A 23,042-nucleotide genomic window follows, 5' to 3' on the forward strand; every position below is an offset into this window, starting at 1 on the left:
CTTTATTTCCTTGAAAAAACGATTTTTCCATTTGCTCTATACCTTTTGGGGATGCAGGGAGCAGAAAGCAAAGGGATTATGGATCTTTGCCTATCATATGGGTATCATGAATAATTATTTGACCTACAATGATTGATTTTTAAAATCAAACTCCTGAATTTCTATCAGTGAAACAGTCATTTTCCCAACGTTGTAGCTTCATAACCTCAGCATCATCCTTGACTCTTATCATATATACCAAATCACCATATCTTGCTATTTCTGTCTCCACAACATTTACCTGACTCTAGCCACAACTTGTGTTCAAGCCCTCATTACCTCTCATTTAAGTTGTTGCAAGTCTCCTAATTGGTTTCCCTATTTCAGGTCTCTCCTGATTCCAATCTGTCCTCTACACAATTGCTAGAATCATTTTCCTTAATTACCAGGTTCCTTAACTCTACTAGCTTTATCTTAAAATGGAAAAGAGTGAAGAAGGAATACAATCAGCTATACTAACCAACTCACCTGTTATATTCAATTGTATATGTAGGGTTATGCAAACACAGTCCCTCTGTTTAGGGGAAAAAGTGAGGAAAAGGAAATGAGGGTCTTCTTATGTCTTTTATTTTAGCAGGAGCACAAGCATCACCTTGGCCATAATAGGGCACAAACATCAGAACCAAAAGTCCTGGTTCTACACCTGGCCAGAGTTCGTGGACCTAAGATCAGAATAAGAGAGAAATTCCCCATTCCTAAGGAATGGAGTTCACACTCTCAGATCTTGCTCTCTTTAGTTAAGACAAGTAGTGTTGCTTATGAAAGTATAGCTGATAAGGGTCTTAGTCTTAGTCCTGGAGAGTACTCTTTCCTAAGTCTGAAGGATTTAAGGACTTATCAGGGAGAGAGATGTTTCCAGTTGCTCTTTTTTGGTGAACGCAGCAGAAATGTGGCTGAAAAGAACTCTGGAGAAGACAGATGGTGGCAGAAAAACTGTTCTATCCTATACATCCAAGGAGGTGAGACAACTAGGAAACTTAATCTCAATTTTGATCAGAGACTAATGAACTAAAGGGGCCATTATTGATTCACATTCATCTAAGATTTTTGATTGGATTCTGACATGAATGAAATATCCCATGAGTTGTTACAGGAAGTTTTATTAGCATTACATTAAGACACACCAGTGATGGATATGAACAAGGTTCAGAGACCTATGGCAAAATCAGAGAAACCCATAGTAAGAAATAGGAAATGGAAGACAGAATATTTAAGGGAAGAGAAGGTCTAATTTGGGAAATTAGGTAATATTTATGAAAAGGAAAAGCTAAACCTCAATCATCTGTGAAAATAGGAATCAATAATTCTGTCCAGTATTTGGGAAGGATTCTTTCACTAACAGGGATTATGAATGAGATTTTTATAAGGTTCCTCAAGGATGTTCCTTCTACATATCTGCATGGTGATGTTCTAGCTGCAGAGCCTTCAAAAGTCTACCATTTTTAGATTTTCCTTAAAAAGCTTTTTCTGCCTTCCTCATACCTGATGGTATCAGGGTCAAAGCTGCTCATGTAAGTTGAAGTTTCTTGCTCATTGTGAGTCACAAAAATGCTCCTTTATTCCTTTTTCTTCCTACTTTTCCTTCTTAAAGAATATCTATTATTTTATACCTACTCTCATTCTAGTTTTAAATTATTTCTCTTTATATTATTTCATATAAACCTTCCCATATAAGCCCCACATATTCATTTTTGTCAGTGCACTAATATTTCATAATATTCTTGTATTATAATTTATTTAGTATTTTTTGATTTGGAAGGATTCATCCTTGTCTAAGTTTTTGCAACTACAAATAATAAAAACTATTTTTATTTCATTGAATTTTTAGTTAAAAATAACTAGCTTGTGTCATAATAATCTTTTATCCCAGTCAGATAATATTACCATTGCCATAATTATCATACTTCTACATTGTCTTTCAGAATAGTTAAATCAATTCAGAGCTATATTAACATTAGAATGTTAGTATGCCTATCATTTTATAATTGCTTCCATCTTAGTCAACATTGCTTTGCATAAGATAAAATTACAACATTGTTTGATTCTCATTTCTCTTATTCATGATTTGGAGCATTCATTCATATGGGTGTTAATTGTTTGAATTCTTTTGGAAGAATTTTTTTTATCCAAACATACTAAGATAATGAATGCTTGTTGATTGATCAATATCTTTTGGCCACTCATTGGTTATGGATTTTGATCTTATGCGTTTTTGTTAATTCACCACATGTTTTGGATAGTAGACTCATAGTCCTGATATTTTATGCTAAAAAATTTATCCCATTGTAAAAGTATGCTTCTTATTCTAGTTAGGGTGTTTAAATTTATGGAAAAAGTTTTTCCGTATCATATATTGAAATTATATATTTTATCTTTATTCCTTGTTTGGAATAGCCATAGCTTCAAAAGTTACGTGATCTAAGTTTTAAAAAAAATAATTTAATTGTTAATATTTTGCCATGTATTAAATTTTATTTAATTTTGGTGTTATTAATGTCAAAAACAAAATCTTAAAAATGTAAAGTTAAAATATGATAGAAAATATAGGTTAGATAGGCAGTTTTATTCTCCATGATTTGCCATTAACCAATAAGTGGAGGCTATTTTAGTAATGGCCACACCAAGCTGAGGGAGATCAGAAAACTTATACAGAACAAGAGGAAAGGGAACAGAATATATAGATAACAAAGAGTAGACAAAACCTTAAACTTCCCTGGAGATCATTTTCTTATTTGATATCAAAGAGAATCATCCTTCTGTAATGCTATCTTGCCTGAGGGAGGAAGGTAATATTTTTTATGAATTTAAGTACTAGGAAGGCAGGGCAAGTATTCTTTTCCAAGTCTGAAGGAAGACACAATTCTTTTCTAGATTTGGGGGCCAGGACAAGTCTTCCTTTCAAAGTCTAAAGGAAGACACTTTCCATTCCTCACAATAGCTAAGAAAATCAACCTTTAGCCAGGAATATCTTGCAAAAACTTATACTAATTATTGTTTTACACTTTAACATTTCTCTCATTTTGACCAAAGTTGGCATCATTATGTCAGATACAGATCACCAAAAGAAAAACAAATGAGTGGCATATGAAGTGAGAGCTAGCATCTCTAGGAGACCTACCTAGGATTGAAAGAAGAATGGGCAGACTTCAAACAAAGTCTGCCTATGAGTCAGGGCATATGAATAGATAATGCATTTACAGAATTAAGGGCAACTTGCAAAGATCAAAAGGGGGCAGTCCCCAAAACACAAAAAGGGAGAAGTTAAACAACAACATAAATTTCCTGATCATTTTTTTCTTTCTTCTGGAGAAAACTGATATCTTTTTATATTTTCAGAAACTGTCAATGACCAACCTTCTCCAAGTACATTCAGTTTATTGGTAGATATCTTCCTTTTTGGTAGAACAAATGCCTCAACACAAATTTTTAAACAGCTCAAAACTCATATTTTGAAACTCCTTTGATTTACCAATTGTCACACATAGTCCTTACAAATAGAAATTTACTTAGTTTTTTTTGACATTATCTTATTCCTTTTAATCATTTACAAACCATTTGGAGGATTCTATTCCACTTAGCAAAATAAACTTCCATAAAAATGAGGATCCCACAGCAAAAATGAATTTTTTTAAGGATCTACTAAATTAATTTTGAACTTTCAATATATGCCTTTGATAATCATTGAGTATCCAAGTCACTTTATAAATAAAAACAGTTTTTAATATTTTGCTAATATTAAAAATGAATCAAAAAATCTCTAACTGAATAATGTATTTTCTCTTTAAAATATTAAAAAAATAGACTACAGCAACACATAACTGACATCAGATGCCAAGGCTATATATATATATATATATATATATATATATATATATATATATATATATATATATTAACCACCTAGTTGGCTGTTAGAACATTGTATAAATAGAGGCCAGATGATGTACATTTCTCTGTCTGATTTTACCATAGATTAATTGATTTAATTATAGCAATTTACCACAAAGATCAGGGACATCAGAAAAGGAAATTCCTTTATTTATTTGGATGTCCATTTCCACCACAGGTTGTGGGGATAGCCAAATGCCTTGAACCAGACTTTAAATTTTCTAGGTGAGACATTTTCAAATGTAACATTTGGGGAGTCAAGTCAAAAAAGAGTTCAACCTCAGATCATGTTAAACAGATGCTCTTTTTAAATCATTTAGTCCCAATGAGCCTGTCACCTGCAGTGTCCAACCCCACATTGGGTTATTGGCATCAATAGACTTTGACCCAAACAGCATTTCCTTGATACCTGCATTTCAGACTCAAGATAGAAAGCCAATTACAGTCCCATGGAGGTTTTAATAACTAGGAGAGTAGGGCAAGTAGTCCTTTTCTTTTTCTTTTTTTTTATAATTATTTTTACGTTTTTTGCAAGGCAATGGGGTTAAGTGGCTTGCCCAGGGTCACACAGCTAGGTAATTATTAAGTGTCTGAGACCAGATTTGAACTCAGGTACTCCTGACTGCAGGGCCAGTGCTCTATCCACTGCACCACCTAGCCACCCCCAAATACTCCTTTTCAACACTAAGGAAGGATACAATTATTTCCCGAATTAAGGAGAGCAGGAAAATTCTTCCTTTCAAAGTCTAAAGGAGGATATATTCCATTCCTCACAAAAGCCAATAAAATAAAACTTTGAACAGGACTATAGTTGTAAAATCTTATAGTTTTTATTATTGTTATTGCTATTATTATTACACTTTGGTAGTGTATAGAAAAAGATATTATCTAACTCTAATTTAGAGGCTTATAGTTATTGAGGGAAAACTATACCGCTGGTAGAGAGCTACTAAGCCTATTTCAGAGCTGCTTTCTTCCTTTGGTATCTAATCAGTCACCCAACTCTTACTCATAGCTCCCAGAAGGGGTAGCATGTACAGTTTTCACATTTCAGTAAACCATTTTTAATTTATTTTTTTCATTCATATGCACATGTATATTTTTAAGTTAAAAAATTTCCTTCCACCCTCACTTCCCATCCCTCTCCCCTCAGCAGTGAACAGTCAGGTTAGCATTGCACATACATATTTTTTTTTTAGATTTTTGCAAGGTAAATGGGGTTAAGTGGCTTGCCCAAGGCCATACAGCTCGGTAATTATTAAGTGTCTGAGGCAGGATTTGAACTCAAGTACTCCTGAGTCCAGGGCCGGTGCTCTATCCCACTGCACCAACTAGTCACCCCTTGTTACATACATGTTTTTCATAAACTTATTTGCAGATTACTCATTTTCAGTATGAAGAATTATGATTAAGGGAAAGAGATACAAAAGATATTATTTTAATAAAGAGTTCATCAGATTCTGAAGGATTTTGTTGGGGGGTTTTTTTGTTTGCTTTTCTTCCTGTGGATTGGGATAACATTGTCCATAGCCCATCTAATAGGGTTGTCCTAACTCTCTCTGGGCTGCTGAGAGCAGCTACATTCATCAAGGTTGATCATCTCACAATGTTGTTGTTAATGTGTACATTGGTCTCTAGGTTCTGCTCCTTTCACTCAGCATCATATACTGTACGTCATTCCATGCTTGCGTAGAATCCAAACATTTATGGTTTCTTTTTTCCTGTAAAGATACTTTTTATTATCTTTTTTTAAAGAAAGATTTTATTTATTTTGAGTTTTACAATTTCCCCCCCTATTGTTAGTCTTTACATTGTTTCCATGCTATATGTTGATCTCAGTTAAATGTGATGAGAAAGAAATCACATACTTAAGGAAGAAAAATAAAGTATAAGAGATACAAAAATTAGGTAAGAAGATAATGGGGTTTTTCCCTAAATTGAAGGTAATACCCTTTGGTCTTTGTTCAAATTCCACAATTCTTTCTATGGATACAGATGGTATTCTCCATCACAGATAGCCCAAAACAGTCTCTAATTGTTGCACTGATAGAATGAACAAGTTCATCAAGGTTGATCATCACCCCTATGTTGCTGTTAGGAAGTACAATGTTTTTTCTGGTTCTGCTCATCTCACTCAGCATCAGTTCATGCAAATCCCTCCAGGCTTCCCTGAATTCCCATCCCTCCTGGTTTCTAATAGAACAATAGTGTTCCATGATACTGTCTGTTAAGCCATTCCCCAATTGAAGGACATTCACTTAATTTCCAATTCTTTGCCACCACAAACAGGTCTGGTATGAATATTTTTGTACAAGTGATGTTTTTACCATTTTTCATCATCTCTTCAGGGTATAGACCCAGTTAGTGGTATTGCTGGATCAAGGGTATGCATATTTTTGTTTCCCTTTGGGCATAATTCCAAATTCCTCTCCAGAAAGGTTGGATGAGTTCACAGCTCCACCAACAATTAATTAGTGTACCAGATTTCCCACATCTCTTCCAACATTGATCATTGTCCTTTCTGGTCATATTAACCAGCCTGAGAGGTGTGAGGTGGTACCTCAAAGATACTTTAATTTGTCTTTCTCTAATAAGTAATGATTTAGAGCAATTTTTCATATGACTATAGGTCACTTTGATTTCCTCAACTGTAAATTGCTTTGCATATTCTTTGACCATCTGTCAACTGGGGAATGACTGGTTTTTTAAAAAAATTGACTCAGTTCTCTATATATTTTAGAAATGGGTCCTTTGTCATAAATACTAGTTGTAAAAAATTGTTACCCAATTTACTACATTTCTTTTGATCTTGGTTACAGTGATTTTGTCTGTGTAAAAGCTTTTATAATTTAATGTAATCAAAATTATCTAGTATGTTTTAATGATGTTCTCCATCTCTTCCTTGGTTATAAACTGCTTGCCTTTCCATAGATCTGACAGGTTAACTACTCCTCAATCTTCTGGTTTTCTTATAGTATTGTTTTTATATCTAGATCCTGTATCCATTTTTGATCTTATCTTGGTATAGAGTGTGAGGTGCTAGTCTAATCCAAGTTTCTTCCATACTAACTTCCAATTTTTCCAACAATTTTTAATCAAACACAGAGTTTTTATCCCAATAGCTGGACTCTTTGGGTTTATCAAACAGCAAATTACTATAATCATTTCTTGCTATTGTACCTAGTCTCTTCCATTGATCCACCACTCTGTTTCTTAGCCAATATCGGAAAGTCTTGATGACTGATGCTTTATAATATAATTTTAGATCTGGTAAGGCTAAGCCACCTTCTTTTGCACTTTATTCATTGAATCCCTGGAAATTCTTTTATTTCTCCATACAAATTTACTTACAACTGTGTCCTTCAGTTGGGGAATGGCATAGCAAACTGTGGTATATGTATGTCATAGAACACTATTGTTCTATTAGAAACCAGGAGGGACGGGAATTCAGGGAAGCCTGGAGGGATTTGTATGAACTGATGCTGAGTGAGATGAGCAGAACCAGAAAAACACTGTACACCCTAACAGCAACATGGGGGTGATGATCAACCTTGATCGACACGCTCATTTCATCAGTGCAACAATCAAGGACAATTTTGGGCTGTCTGCAATGGAGAATACTATCTGTATGCAGGTAAAGGACCATGGAGTTTGAACAAAGTTCAAGGACTATTCCCTTTAATGTAGAAAAAACATGGTATCTTATTGTCTCATATTGTTATCTCTTATACTTTATGCTTCTTCCTTAAGGATATGATTTCTCTCTCTTCAGACTCAATTTGCATCAATGTACAACATGGAAACCACGTAAAGACTGACAAATTGCTTTCTGTGGAGGGAAGGAAGTAAGATTGGGGGAAAATTGTAAAACTAAAGGAAAGCTAAAAAAACATTAGAGAGCATATGGAATTTGTCTTAAAAAGCTAAGTATTATCTATATGAAACCAAGAGCAAGTATTTAATGCAATCAGGATAATCTACAGGCTTTCCCAATAAGATCAAGGATGATGCAAGGATGTCCATTATAAGCATTATTATTCAATATTATAATGGAAATACTAGATATAACAATCAGACAAAAAACAAATCAAGGAATGAGCATACTAGTATACAAAGAACATAAAACTACCATAATTTTATAGATAAAATAATGATGTGGTTAGAAAAACCTAGATAATCAGCTTAGAAAAAGAACTTAAGGAAAATTGAAAGAATATAAAATAAACTTACCATAATCATTAGCGTTTCAATAAATTGTCAATAAAATATCACAGGAAGAGATAAATTCCATTAATATAACTACAAACAGAAAGTTATAGGATTTGCATGAACACAATTTGAAATACTCTTTGCACTCAAAAAAATACTTCTAAACTGGAGAAGTATCTATTGCTCATGAGTAGGTTGAGATAATATAACTAAAATGACAAGACTATGTTGATTAATAATCCAGTGCTATATCAGCTAAACTACCAAAGAATTACTTCATATAGCTAGGAAAAGTAATAGTAAAATTCGTGTGGAAGAGCAAAAATTCAGGAATATCAAGAATATCAATGGAAAAAATGTGAAGGACAGTGGCCTAGTAATAATATATATCAAACCATACTATAAAATGGTAGCCATCATAACAAACTAGCACTAGTTAAGAAACAGAATGGCTCATCACTGAAACAAATTTGGAACACAATGTAAAGAAACAAATAAGCACCATAACTGAGTGTTGTAAACCCAAAAACACAAGGAGTCCCATTTAAGAACTTATTATTTGACAAAAACCTGCAAAATAATTTGGCAGAAACTAGGCATTGACCAATATCTCATAGTCTATACTAAGTCAAACTTAAAATGGGCACATGATTTAGGGCATTAAAAAACAAAACAATATGCTAAGCAAATTGAGGAGCATGGCAAAAATAACCTGCAGGAGAAGATACACAAGAGATAGGAAAATCAGGGGAGCCAAAATGGATAATTATTATATTATAATTGGAAAAAAAAGTATTTTTCCCACCCCCCAAAAGACCTAAAATTGAAAGCAATAGAAAAACCTAAGGAAGCAACATTCTTATCTTAAAATTTTAAAGATCTCATTTCTAAAATATATAGGAAACTGAAATTAAAAAAATAAGAACTTTCTTAATTTATAGTCAACATATGAATAATCATGTTTTAGAAAAAGAAATCAAAGCTATCTGTATTCATATAAAATGTTCTAAATTGCTCCTGATTAGATAAATACAAATTAAAATAATTCTGATGTTTATTCACACCCATGTCCAAAAAAAGGGAACATGACAAATGCTTGATGGGATGAGGAAAATAGATACATTTTATACTCTATAGTGGAGCAGTGAAGTGGTCTACCAATTCTGGCAAACAACTTGCTTTGTTGTTGAAGCAAAGAATTTAATTATGTCCAATTCTTTATGACTTTAATTTGGTTGTTTTCTTAGCTAAGATATTGAAGTGGCCTGCCATGTCCTTCTACAACTTATTTTACTGATGAGAAACTGAGGGAAACAGGATTAAGTGATTTGTCCAGGGTCACACAGCTAATAAGTATCTGAGGTCAAATTTGAATTGTTGAAGATGACCCTTCCCAGCTCCAAGTTCTGTGCTCTATCCACTATATCATCCAGCAGCCCCAAAGCATGTAAATTTGTAAATACCATTTTACCCAGAAATGCAATTTCTAGATGCCCAAAGAGATCAAAGAAAAAAAGGAAAAGAATTCATTTGTACAAAAACATTTATGGCAGCTTTTTTATATAATGGAAAAAGAGGATACCAATCAATGGAGACATGATTGAACAATCTATAGTATATGAATATGATGGAATAAATTGTTCTGTAAGTAGTGATGAAGAGGATGGCTTCATAAAAACCTGGGGAAATTGATGTGAAATGATACAAAATTAAGTGAGTAGGAACAGAAGTATCATGTACAAAATAGCTGCGATATTTTACCAAAAATCTCATCAATACAATGATCTATGAAAGTTTTCCAAAGGACTTATGATGAAAAAATGTTACCCACCTTCAGACAGAGAACTATGCTGACTGAAGCAATTTTTCCACTTTATTTTTTGGCAATATGGAAATATGTTAATATGTTTTATATGACTTCAGATGTATAATGTGTTTCTTATTCCAAAGTGGCATCACTATATTTGAGACAATTTACAGTGTGTTTGACAGTGACTGATCAGACCAATCCGAGCTTGGGCAGAAATCATCCATGTGAACACCTTGCATATCTAACGTTTCCTTTGAGCTTCTTCAATTCTGTCTTCCTCATAGAGGGAACAGTACCCTCTCCAATGAGAGCACACTTGCTGGACAGTCCTGTGTCTGTGCCTTGCTATACAATCAATTCTAAATTTCTTAAGAGAGACCTTCAGGGTGTCCCAGTTTTGCTTCTTCTGACCGCCATGTGATCACTTGCCATGTGTGAGTTCTCCATATTTTAGTGTATTTTAGACTTTGGTAAGCATTATGTCTGTATTTCTAACAATGTGCCCAGCCCATCATAGTTGCACTCTCTTTAGTTATGATGGAATACTTGGCAGTTTAGCTCAAGAAAGTACCTCAGTGTCTGGTGTCTTCTCCTGTCAGGTGATTTTTAGAATAATTCTAAGACAATTTAAAAGTAAGCAATTTAGTTTCCTGACTTGACCCTGTCCAGTTTCACAGGCATATAGCATAGCATAATCATGGTCAGAACAGTGGCTGGTATGTATGGTAGTTACTTTCTTCAATATGGTAGTTACCTCTTCTCTCCCATACTTTCTTTTGGACTCTCCCAAATACAGAGTTGTCAATGTGTCCCTCTCTGGAAAGGAGACTGCCAAGGTAAATGAACTTTTCCACAGTATTCAAAACTTCCCTATTTGCTGAAATCAGTGGTTCTATATATGGATGGTGTGATGCTGGCTGAGGGAGCACCTGTATTTTCTTGGTATTAGTTGTTAAGCCAAAATTAGCCCAGGCAACAGAGAATCAAGCCATACTTTGTTGCATCTCAGTTTGAGTGCATTGAGTACACAATCATCTACAAATAGATCATGCACCAACATTGCTTCCAGTTGGCTTGTAGCTTTTCAAGTTGAAAAAATTTACCAACAGTGAGGTAGCCAACCTTGATGCTGTGTTCATCTCCAGTAAAGGTATTTGATATAACATAGCTGAAACATCATACTAAAAAGCATGGGAGCAAGGACACAGTCTTGCTTTACTCCACTGGAGAACAGGAAATCTCTAGAGCATCATTTACTATCCAGAAACCAGGCAATCATGCCATCATGAAACTGATAAATACTGATGCACATCTCCAGACAACCAAATTTTGACATAATTTTCCATAAACCCTCATGACTGATGTTTATCAAAGCCATGGTCAGATCTACAAAAGTTATATACAGACCTCTTTTCTGTTCCTGGCATTTTTCAACTAGTTGTAAGGCAGCAAACACCATATTGACTGTCCTTCAACCTTTTCTGAAGACACATTGGCCTCTCAAGGAGGTGACCAACTTCCAGGTGGAGGATCAGTATATTGAGAAGACTGGCAAGAATCTTTCTGGAAATGACTAAAAGAGAAATACCCCTGTAATCCTTTGTAGAGATGGACAATGGAGGGCATCCTTGAATTCTTAGGGGATAAACTCTTTATGCGATAAAACCTGGAACATTTCAGTCAGTTTTTTGATGAACAAGGGACATCCCTCCCCACTTTATAGATCTCAGCTGGAATAGAATCAGCACCAGGTTCTTTGCCACTTGAAAGGAACCTAATAGCATTCAAAATCTCTTCTTCAACTGAACTTCAACTAAGGGACTGATAGACTTTGACTTGAGGTCAGTGGCTTCTACACTAATTAATTTTAATAACATTATGAAAGTGTTTATCTCATCTCTCTAGAAAAATGTTCCTCTCATTAATCAATGTGGCTCCATCATCACTGAGCAGTTGAGATGAACTCTTTGGACCAAAAATAACCCTTCAGGGCATCATAAAAGGACTTTTGTTTGTTACTATCTGCTTAAAACTGAATTTCATCTGCCTTCTTCCTGATCCAAGAGTCCTGCATGTCTCTATGCTTTGCTTGTACTTTATTAGAAATGGATGAACTATCTTGTTGGAAAACCCTGTGGAGTTCTCATTTTTCATTTAGCAGCTTCTGTATTTCTCCATCATTTCGTCAAACCAGTCTTGGTGCTTATGAGTGTTCTGACCTATATGAGCAAATGCAGCACTTTATACCAGATCTCTGAAAGCTGCCCACTCTTTTTCTGCTTCATTGTTGCCAATTATGTGTTAGTTTGGTTACACAGAGAGAAACACTAATCTATTGTTTGACTACAAGTTGATTACCATTACTTGTAGATAGCATTTATTTATTTATTCATTGCCATAGTCAGAATAACTTCCTATCTCATCATAAGTCTCTCTGTATTTAGTTGGAATAGTTATTTGATGACATTAAGTTTTTACTATAAACCATACCTAGTTTGGTAGGTCTTCCCAGAAATTGTACCCCATTCTCACAGTCTTTTAAGCTATAGTCTCTTTTTACTGACACAATTTTTTATTTTTTTCAATTTTTTTCTCAATTAATACTTTATTTTATTTTTCAGATTACATATTATGAAATTTTTTCAATATCCATCCACATGCATATGGATGTTTTCAATTTCTTCCACTTTCCCTTCCCACCCCTTTCCTCTCAATGACAAATAGATAAATATTGTTCATACACATTTATGTTTAACATGTTTATAGATTTGTTATTTTTGGTATAAGGAATCATGATTAAGGAAAAAGACAAAATCCAGGTGGTAGGAAAGAAATACATAAGAGATATTTTTAAAAAAGTAAGTGTAGTGTGCATTCATGTTCTGTAGGGGGTTTTTGTGTTATTTTGTTTTTGTTTTTCTTCTTCTGGATGAGGATACTATTGTCCATAGTTGGTCTCCTAGGATTGTCCAATTTCTCTGAACTGTTGAGAGGAGTTGCATCCATCAAGACTGATCAACTCACAAATTTGTTGTTAAGGTGGACAATGTTGTCTTGGTTCTTCTCCCTTTGCTTAGTATCCCTTACTGTAATTCATTTTATGCTTCTCTAGAGCCTGACCACTCATGATGAACAATAATATTACATAGTATGCATGTACCATTACTTGTTTAACCACTCCCCAATTGTAGGACATTCCTCAATTTCCAATTTTTTGACACTAAAAACAGAACTGCTATGAATATTTTGTAACATGTGGGACTTATCACATTTTTTATGATTTTTTTCTGAATATAGGCCTAGAATTAGAATTGCTGGGTCAAAGGGTATAATCAGTTTTATTGCTCTGTGGGAAATGTTCCAAATTGCTCTCCAGAATGATTGGATCAGGTCACAGCTCCAACAGCAATGCAATAATATCCAATCCTCCCACAACCTCTCTAACATTTATCATCTTCCCTTTTTTGTCATCTTAGTCAATCTGACAGAAGTGAGGTAGAATCCCATAGTTGTTTTAATTTGCATTTCTCTAATCAGGAAGGATTTGGAATACTTTTTCATATGATTCTATAGAGTTTTAATTTATTCATATATGTTCATATCCTTTGACCATTTATCAATTTGGGGAATGATTTGTAACATGATAAATTTCATGTAATTCTCTGTAAATTTTAGAAATGAGACTTTTATCAGAAACCCTGGCTATGAAAATTGTTTCCCAGCTTTCTGTTTTCCTAATAATTTTGGCAGCATTGGTTTTATTAGTGAAAAACCTTTTTAATTTAATATAATCAACATTTTGCCTTTATAATATACTCTATTTCTTGCTTGGTCACAGATTTCTTCCCTTTCAATAGATCTGACAGTGTATTTCTTGTTCTGTTAACTGGTCTATGGTAGTACTTTATGTCTAAATGCTGTACCATTTTGACCTTATCTTGGGTATGAGAAGTGGGTCTATGCCTAATTTTTGCCATACTACTTTCCAGTTTTCTCAACAATTTTTGTCAAATAGTGAGTTCTTATGCCAGAAACTAATGTCTTTGGGTTTGTCAAATAGTAGATGATGTTAGTGATTGTTGTTTCTTTTGAACCAGTCCTAATCCATTGATCTTAACCAGTATCAGGCAGTTTTAATGACTGCTACTCTATAGTATAGTTTTAGATCTGGTAGATCCTTTACATTTTTTTGATCAGATTCTTTGATATTCTTGACCTTGTATTGCTCCAGATGAATTTTGTTACTATTTTTTCCAGCTCAGTAAAATAGTTATTTAGCAGTTTGATTGATATGGCACTGAATAAGTAATTTAATTTGGATAGGAATGATATTTTTTATAATATTAAATTGACATTTTCCCAAACAATTCAATCTGACTTTATATGTATGAGAACTGCTTTATAATTGTGTTCATACAGTTTCTGGATTCACCTTGGGAGGTAAATTCCCAAGTTTTTAATATTGTCTGCAGTTGCTTTAGATGGATTTCTCTTTCTATCATTTACTCTTGGGTTTCATTGTTCATGCATAGAAATGCTGATGATTTATGTGGATTTATTTTATATCCTGCTACTTTATTGAATTAGTTAATTGTTTCAAGTTGTTTTTTAGAGTATTTTCTTGGGTTCTCTAATTATACCTTCATATCATCTGCAAACAGTGAACGTTTTTCCTCCTCATTGCCAATTCTGATTCCTTTAATTTCCTTTTATTATCTTATTGTTAAAACTATTTCTAATTTCTTTTTTGAATATAGGAATATATATTTCTAATAATATATTAAATAGTAATGGTTATCACGGACATTCTTATTTCACTTATAATCTTACTGGAAATGCTCCTAGTTTATCCACATTACATATAATATTTGTTGATAGTTTTAGATAGATGCTGTTTATTATTTTAAGGAAAGCTCCATTTATTCATAAACTTTCTAGTGTTTTTAATAAAGGCTTTTTCAGCATCTATTGAGATAATTATATGATTTCTGTTGTTTTGCTATTGATATGTTCAATTATTTTATTGTTTTCCTAATATTGAACCATTCCCTGCCTACCTGGTATAAATCCTACCTGATCATGGTGTATTATCCTAGTAATAACTTGTCATCTCATTACTAAAATTTTATTTAAGATCTTTGCCTCAATGCTCATTAGAGAGATTAGCCCTTAATTTTCTTTGTTTTAGGTCTTGCTGGTTTAGGTATCAGCATCATATTCATGTCATAAAATGAATTTGGTAGAATTCCTTCTCCTATTTTTTTAGAAATTTTATGTAGAATGGGAATTAATTGTTCCTTAAATGTTTGGTAGTATTCACTTGTACATCCATCCAGTTTGACCAAATAGCTCCAAATTATATTTTTAAGATCCACTTCATTGGTATTTAGTTTACTCTTTTCATTTTTTTCTTTTTATAATTAGATTTTATTGGACTTTTTCATAAAATCAACTTGATTTGATATTTTAAGTAAAAAAAGTAAAGTTGTATTAACTAGGTCAGTGGTTTTCTTGCTTTCAATTTTCTTAATCTCTGCACTGATTCTCAGAATTTCTAATTTACTATTTAGTTAAGGATCTTTAATTTGTTCTTTTTAAAATTTTTTTTAGTTGCATACCCAATTCTTTGAGCCACCTCCTCCATTTTAGTTATATAAGAATTTAGAGATATAAAATCTTCTCTAAAATCTTCCTTGGATGCATCCGATAAATTTTGGTATGTTATCTCAGTATTGTCATTTGCTTAATTGTAATTATTGATTATTTCTATGATTTGTTGTTTGATCAGCTCATTCTTTAAAATTATTGTTTCCAATTAATTTGTGGTGTATCTTTCCATGACCATTTATTACATATAATTTTATTGCATCATTGTCTGAGAAGTATGCATTTATTATTCATGCCTTTATGCATTTGTTTATAGGGTTTTTATGCCCTAGTACATGATCAATTTTGGTATAGGTGCCATGTACTTCAGAGAAAATGGTATATTCTTTTCTATCCCCATTAAATTTTCTCCAGGGGTCTATCATATATAAGATTTTCTAGAATATCCTTCAATTTCTTAACTTCCTTTTTGTTTATTTTGTGGTTAGATTTATCTAATTCTGAGAGAAGGAAGTTGAGGTTCCCCATTATTAAAGTTTTGCTATCTATGTCTCCTTATAATTCACTCAGTGTTTTTCCTCTAGGAAATTGAACATTATACCACTAGCTGCATACATGTTTAGCAATGATATAGCTTCCTTACCAAAGGTGTCTTTTAAGAAGATATAGTTTCCTTCCTTATCCCTTTTAATGACATCAGTTTCTGCTTTTGCTTTATCTGACATCAGGATTGCTACCCATGATTTATTTCTCCAGTAGAAGTATAATATATTTTGCTCCAGTCTTTTACTATTACCCTATGTGTATCTCTCTCTTTCAAATTTGTTTCTTGTAAGCAAAATATTGTAGAATTCTGGTTTTTAATCCATTCTTCTGTCCCTTTCTGTTTTATGGTACAGTTCATCCCATTCATATTTACAGTTAAGATGACAAATTTTGTATTTCTCTCCATGCTATCTTTACCCATTTATATTTTTATCTTTCCTTTCCTCTTATTCTTCAACAAACTTTTACTCCCTTTCCCCTTTAACTTTTCTTTTAAATTTTAATTTTCAGTTTATTCTCTTTATACTTTTCCTTTCCTTTTATCAGTCTTTTCTTTTCTTTAACCCCCTATTCCCTGTAGAGTACGGCAGACTTTTAAACCCAAGTGGGAATTTAACTTATTCCCTCTCTGAGCCAAATCTATTGAATAGAATTTACTCAGTGTTCACATCCTCCCTTCTTTCCTTCTAAAATTATAAATCTTTGTGCCTCTTCACCTGCTGTTATCAAGAGAAGTATTATAAATCAAAGTGCCATCAATCAAAGGTTGATCAATTTATTGATTGATGCTTTCAAAGTACAATCCATGTATAGTCATAAATTCATTTAATTAACTATAAAGTTTCTAACTGCTCTAAGTTCTGGGACAAGCTGAATGTCTCTCTTAAGAACTTTACACTTACTTGTAAGGTATAGGAGACACTGACTGGATCACCCAGCATAAGAAGTTCTCATCAGAGAAAGTGTTAAATTTTATATGTAAAACAGGACTAAATCAAGTCAAAGGAAACTGAGACACATAAATTTTAAGTAAACACCCCAGCTTTTCATCTGGGCATTTTGTCTCAAGCATAGTGATGTTATCTTGTTCAATGGAAAGATAAGAACCAGCCATACTCATAGTCTCTTAATCTAATCTCTTGCATTATATTCAACCCTTTAACTATTTTAAGAGAACTACAGTTCTCAAGAGTTATACATGTTATATCTTCCCTTATAGGTTACATCCAGTTTGATGTTTTTGACTTACAGTTGTTTTTTTATCCACTTCTCATTTACCTTTTTATGCATTTCTTGAGTCTTATATTTGGAGATTATATTCTCTATTCAGTTCTAGTTTTTTTATAGGAAATTTTGTATGTACTCTATTTCATTGAACATCCAGCTTTTCCCCAACAGAATATGCTGAATTTTTCAGGGTAATAAAATTTTAATTATAATCCAAGGATCCTTTGCCCTCCAAAATATGATATTCCAGGTCCGCCTATCCTTCAGTGTTGAAGCTGATAAGTCCTCTGTAAGTCTGATAGTGTTTCCTTTGTATTTAAATTTTTCCTTTTTTCCTCCTTGCAATATTTTCTTCTTTATTTGAGAATTTTGGAATTCTGCTATAATAGCTATTGGAATTTTTATCCTGCTTCCCTTTCTGGAGGAGTTCTGTGAATTCTTTCAATGGCTATTTTGTCTTCTTGCTCTCATAGACTTAAACAGCTTGCTCTGACAATTTTCAAAAAGATGTTTTCCAGATTCTTATTTTGATCTAGTCATTCTGATAGTCCAATAATTCATAAATTATCTCTCTTGGATCTGTTTTCCAGGTTATTTGTTTTTCCTAAAAGGTACATTTTCTCCAATTTTTTCCAGCCTTTTTATTTTGTTTGATGGAACCTTGTAGTCTCATAGATTCATTGGTTTCTATTGCTTTTGTGTTTCCTTTTATAGTTGGTTAATTTTGCTCTTTTCTAAGTTGTATTCCTCTTCCAGCTGGTTATTTTTTGCTCATCTTTGTTCTTTAAGCCTGTTCCTAGGTTATAGGGAGTATAGATACAAACTTTTTGTACTGGCCCTGGGGTCTGATCCTTGACTTGTCACTGCTTTTAGCCACACTGCAGTCCTGGTCCAGGATTACCTCTTGCCCTAGTGTTCCCAGGGTTCAGAATTTGTTTGGGGTTGAAAGCCTCCCTACTGGCTTGCTATATATCTGCCAGGACCAATGCTGTTTTCAAACTTTTTGGGACCTGGACCAGGACTGCAGTGTGGCTAAAAGCAGTGCAGCTTTCCCATTCTCCCTCCTAGCTGAACTTTACTTTCCCTTTTCCCCCAAAGAGACACATCTTCACTGAAGATTCTCTGTGATGTCTACCATTGAAAATCTCTTTGAATCTTGTCTTTTTGGTGGGATCTATAGCTTTCTTTGTGCATAGGCTTCATTTAGCTTTGTATAGTTAAAAACTCTGGGAGCATGCTGCCATCAAGCCTCCATCTTGGCTCTGCCCTACTGACACAAAATTTTAGCAACATTGGGAAGTTCTTAAAAACAGAGTCAGGGCAATTAGGTGACACAGTGGATAGAGTAATGAACTTGGAATAAGGAAAATTCATCTTCATGAATTCAAATCTGATCTCAAACATTTACTTGCTATGTGACCCTTGGCATGTTATGGAACTTTGTTTGCCTCATTTCCTCACCTGTAAAATGAACTGAAGAATGAAATGGCAAATGACTACTCTATCTTTGCCAAAAAAAACCAAATCAAATGGAGGTATGAAGAGTCAGACACAACTAAGAATGGTTGAAGAACAATAAGTAAAAACAGAGAAAATAATTAAGAGTTTAAAAATAACTTATTAAAGAAGTTTCCAGATAGTCTGAATGAAGCAAGGGAACTTTGGGCAGAAAGAAATATTGTAATCTTTTTTCTTTTTTTCTGTATTAAGAGACAAATGTAATCCTTTCCTTTCTCAGTATTGCCCATTACAAGCAAACCCCCATGAGCAAGGAACCACCTAAGTAAATAGGCACTCTGTTAAATTAGTTAATCTTTTAAAACTGTTAAACTTTTCCTATTTCTATATTGACTTTGTATTAGTCTTCTGTAATCCTATCTAAATTCGTTACTCTAAATTATCCCACCAGGCTTTTCTAGATGTACATCATAAATTTCTTAAGGCTATAAAAATCCCAACTTCCAGTCAAGTCAATGCCTTCAGTTAAGGTGCTTAACCTTAATTTAAGAATTTAAAGTTAATCTCTCATTTTGGTTCCTCCATATGCTATGTATTAAGCCAATCCTTAATTCCTCCCTGGTACCTCCCAGTCCTGCCCCTAACTCCTTTGATTCTTTCCCCATGGACTCTTTGGAAAAGCTTGTCTTGGGACAGTTAGTAGGTGCAGTGGATACAGCACTGACTCTGGACAGGAGGACCTGAGTTCAAATCCAGCCTCAGACACTTAAAAATTGCCTGTGTGAATTTGGGCAAGTCACTTAACTACATTGCCTTAAGTAAATAATTTTTTTAAAAAGCCTGTCTTTCCCTCTCTATGATGCTGATCAGCTGGACAGCTTTTAACCACCTATTTCAGCCTAGTTGCTCTAGCAACTGTCATACCTCCTTTGCCTGACTTCTTTTCTTAAGGATTCTCTTAATCTCCATAGAAAAAGTTAGCCAATTCTTAGTATTACTTATTTACTTATATTCTTAATTCCCTGAGTCAGTTTTGTGGTTTTCTCACTTAAAAGAACCACAGCTGTCTCTAGACTTTTTTCATCCCCAGCTCATCTCTGGATCTGGCAGCATGACCACTCCATGAAATATAAACATAAATTAGCTAAATATTAATTAAAGCATTTATCAAACATTTACAGAATGGCAATCATTCTGAAAAATTGAATACAGAAGCAAAATAGTCCTTAACCTTAAAGAACTTATTTTCCAGTAGAAGAAACAACACATATAGGGAATTAGTAGCCAGGGAAGACAGCCCAAACTACTGTCTAGGAAGTTGCTACATAATAAGTTAAGGTTGTAAAATCAATAAATCAAGAAATTAGGCAGAATCATTGCTTAATATAAGTAAATTAGGAAATATCTTAGTACATTTAAATTTTTTGACTTAGTCTTCTATTGCTTTTGTGAACTTGAAAGTCATTATGTCCTTGTTAAAAATGAAAAAAAAAATCTGAGGTTGAAAGATTTCAAATGCATTATCTAAAGTCATAGAGTTCTTGTTAATAACTTATAGCTTATATTTAATAGCTTATATTTTCTTTGCAATGACCCTATAAGATTGATATTATAAGTCTTACTTACAAATATGAATCCCTATAGGAGAAATTAAACTTCTTTTCCATAGTAAGTGACAAAGCTGAAATTTGAGCCCAGGTTTCCTGTACCAGAACATTTCTCCAGGTTTATCAAATATAGAGGGGAAAGCTTTCAAGAGTTTTTTTTTCCCCCAGTTGAAAGCTCATTTAGCTGAGTTCATGTTCCAAATGAGGAATATATTAAGGTAAGGAAAAGAGATTCTAGGTGTGTCAAAGATTCAGAGCAAATAGTCATATGGAAATGCAGCCATCAAGAAGACTAAGACAGAAGTTATCTTTTTTTTTTAACCTGAGGCAGCCATTGAGGCTTTCTAGGGATTCTGGCAATCACCAAGAGACCATATGGGGTTTGCCACAAGCTGTAAAGTTTTGTCATACCTGGGTACCACATGGCTAGAAGCTTATCCCAAGGAACCCAAATGGTCACTGGGACCAGAAAAGGAAACTCTCAACATGCTCCATGCAGCTGGCAGGAGGTGCTCCCTTTTGTCTAAGAATTACAACTCTAAGATAGACAAATATTTGTCTTAAAAATTAAGTACTTTATTATAAAATTGATGATAGTAACACTACCATCAAGGATTATTTTTGCATAATGCTTTAAAACTTTATTGTGGGGGCGGCTAGGTGGCACGGTGGATAGAGCACTGGTCCTGGAGTCAGGAGTACCTGAGTTCAAATCTGGCCTCAGACACTTAATAATTACCTAGCCGTGTGGCCTTGGGCAAGCCACTTAATCCCATTGCCTTGCAAAAACTAAAACAAAACAAAACAAAAAAACCCCAACAACTTTATTGTGGCAATTGCAAATTCTGGTGTCATTCATTCAATTTACTTACAGGTGAGTTTCACTGTGGATTTGAAGATGGTAACATCTGTTTGTTTACTCAAGATGATACAGATAATTTTGATTGGACCAAACAAAGCACTGCAACTAGAAATACAAAGTATACTCCAAATACTGGGCCTAATGCAGATCGCACTGGATCCAAAGAAGGTAGGAGATCCTTGTGAATGAAAACCTATAAAGTTCTATTTTTCTTTACCTGTAGGTCCTTAAAAGAAAATATTAATTCCAAATTGGTGATAGACTCAGAAATAATGTTTTTAGTTTTATCATCTTCAATATTTCAAGAAATCTTAGTTTCAGCATCAGAGGATATTTTTATTACTATATATTACAAACTCTATAAGAATTAAGAGAGAAGATTTCATAAGCCACTATGCCCAATATTCTGGTAATATTATTTACTTAGTGGTTATTAGATGTCATACAATATATTGTTGTAGAATCATAATATGACTTTTATGGAGGATGATATTGACTTTGTTATATTGACTTTGATATAACTTTAATTGTTATATGATGCTAAACTTTAAGATATTTTCACATATTTTAGATGTTTCTTATTCCATGGGATTATTCATAAAGCAAAATAGAAAATAGAGGACTTTATATAAAACATAAAAGTTTAACTCACACTCTTGCCTCAATACCTGAACTTTTCAAACAACTATAATTTAGTAATTTGAATTATTCAACCAATTGGCACCAATTGTCCTTATTTTCTCTATACTTGTAACTTCTAAATTAATATTAATTTATTTTTGACATCCTAATAAATAAGTACTATCCAAAGAATTCCTTTTTTAATTGTATGGATGATATAGTCTCATTTCTCATTGTTGGTTTAATCAGCATATTTATTTATAGGTACCATATTATAAATTACTACTATATTGGCAATATTGATACTTGTAAACACAACTGCCTATATTTTTAAAGTTTAAAAAGAGACATTCCACAAATATTTGCTTGAAATAAAAATATAAATGTTATTTAATAATTTGAAGCTCTACTTTCAATAATAAAGTTGAAATTTTTATTTGATCATTTTTCAGTTGTTTCTGAGTCTTTATAACTCCATTTGGGATTTTATTGGAAAAGATACTAAATAATTTATTATTTCCTTCTCTGAATCATTTTACAGATAAGGAAACTCAGACAAAGAAGGTTAAGTGATTTGTCCAGGGTCATACAGCTAATAAATGTCTGAGGTCAAATTTGAACTCAGGAAGAGGAGTATTCCTGACTTTAGTCCCCCTAGCTTCCCAAGATGAAATGTTAGTATTCAAATAATTTGAGTTATTTTTCATTTTTTAGGTTATTATATGTATATTGAGACTTCTCGTCCCAGATTAGAAGGGGAAAAGGCAAGATTACTCAGCCCTGTTTTCAGCATAGCCCCCAAAAATCCTTATGGAGCCACAAATACAGCATATTGTTTCAGCTTCTTTTATCACATGTATGGACAACATATTGGTAAGATAACATGAAGTATTTTATTTGTCTTAAAGGAAAAATGAGAAAAGAGTTTCATAAGAACACCAAAAAAAAATGAATTCTAACAATGATAGTCATGGCTGATTTTTTTGACAGCTTTTACAATAACCATTCAGGAGTTCCATATTTCCCTTCTCAATCCCTATGTCTATATAATCAAATTAAAAATCAAATTTAAGAGCCATATTTATTTCTCCTAATGAAGATAAATTAGCAAAATCTCTAAAGGGATGAATTCTCAAGTATTTTGGGAAATTTTATCTTATGTTTGTTA

General features: G+C 33.3%; 1 protein-coding gene across 1 annotated transcript in view; it reads left to right on the forward strand.

Annotated features, from left to right (window-relative positions):
* MDGA2 (MAM domain containing glycosylphosphatidylinositol anchor 2) overlaps nucleotides 1-23,042 on the forward strand; it is a 701,528-nt gene that overhangs the window by 588,281 nt on the left and 90,205 nt on the right. The window contains exons 11-12 of the mRNA XM_074236282.1: nucleotides 21,208-21,421; nucleotides 22,589-22,747. Of these exons, the coding sequence (XP_074092383.1) occupies nucleotides 21,208-21,421; nucleotides 22,589-22,747 (373 nt within the window). The remainder of the gene's footprint in view (nucleotides 1-21,207; nucleotides 21,422-22,588; nucleotides 22,748-23,042) is intronic.

This window comes from Macrotis lagotis, chromosome 4, assembly GCF_037893015.1.
Source record: "Macrotis lagotis isolate mMagLag1 chromosome 4, bilby.v1.9.chrom.fasta, whole genome shotgun sequence".
Lineage (NCBI taxonomy): Eukaryota > Metazoa > Chordata > Mammalia > Peramelemorphia > Peramelidae > Macrotis > Macrotis lagotis.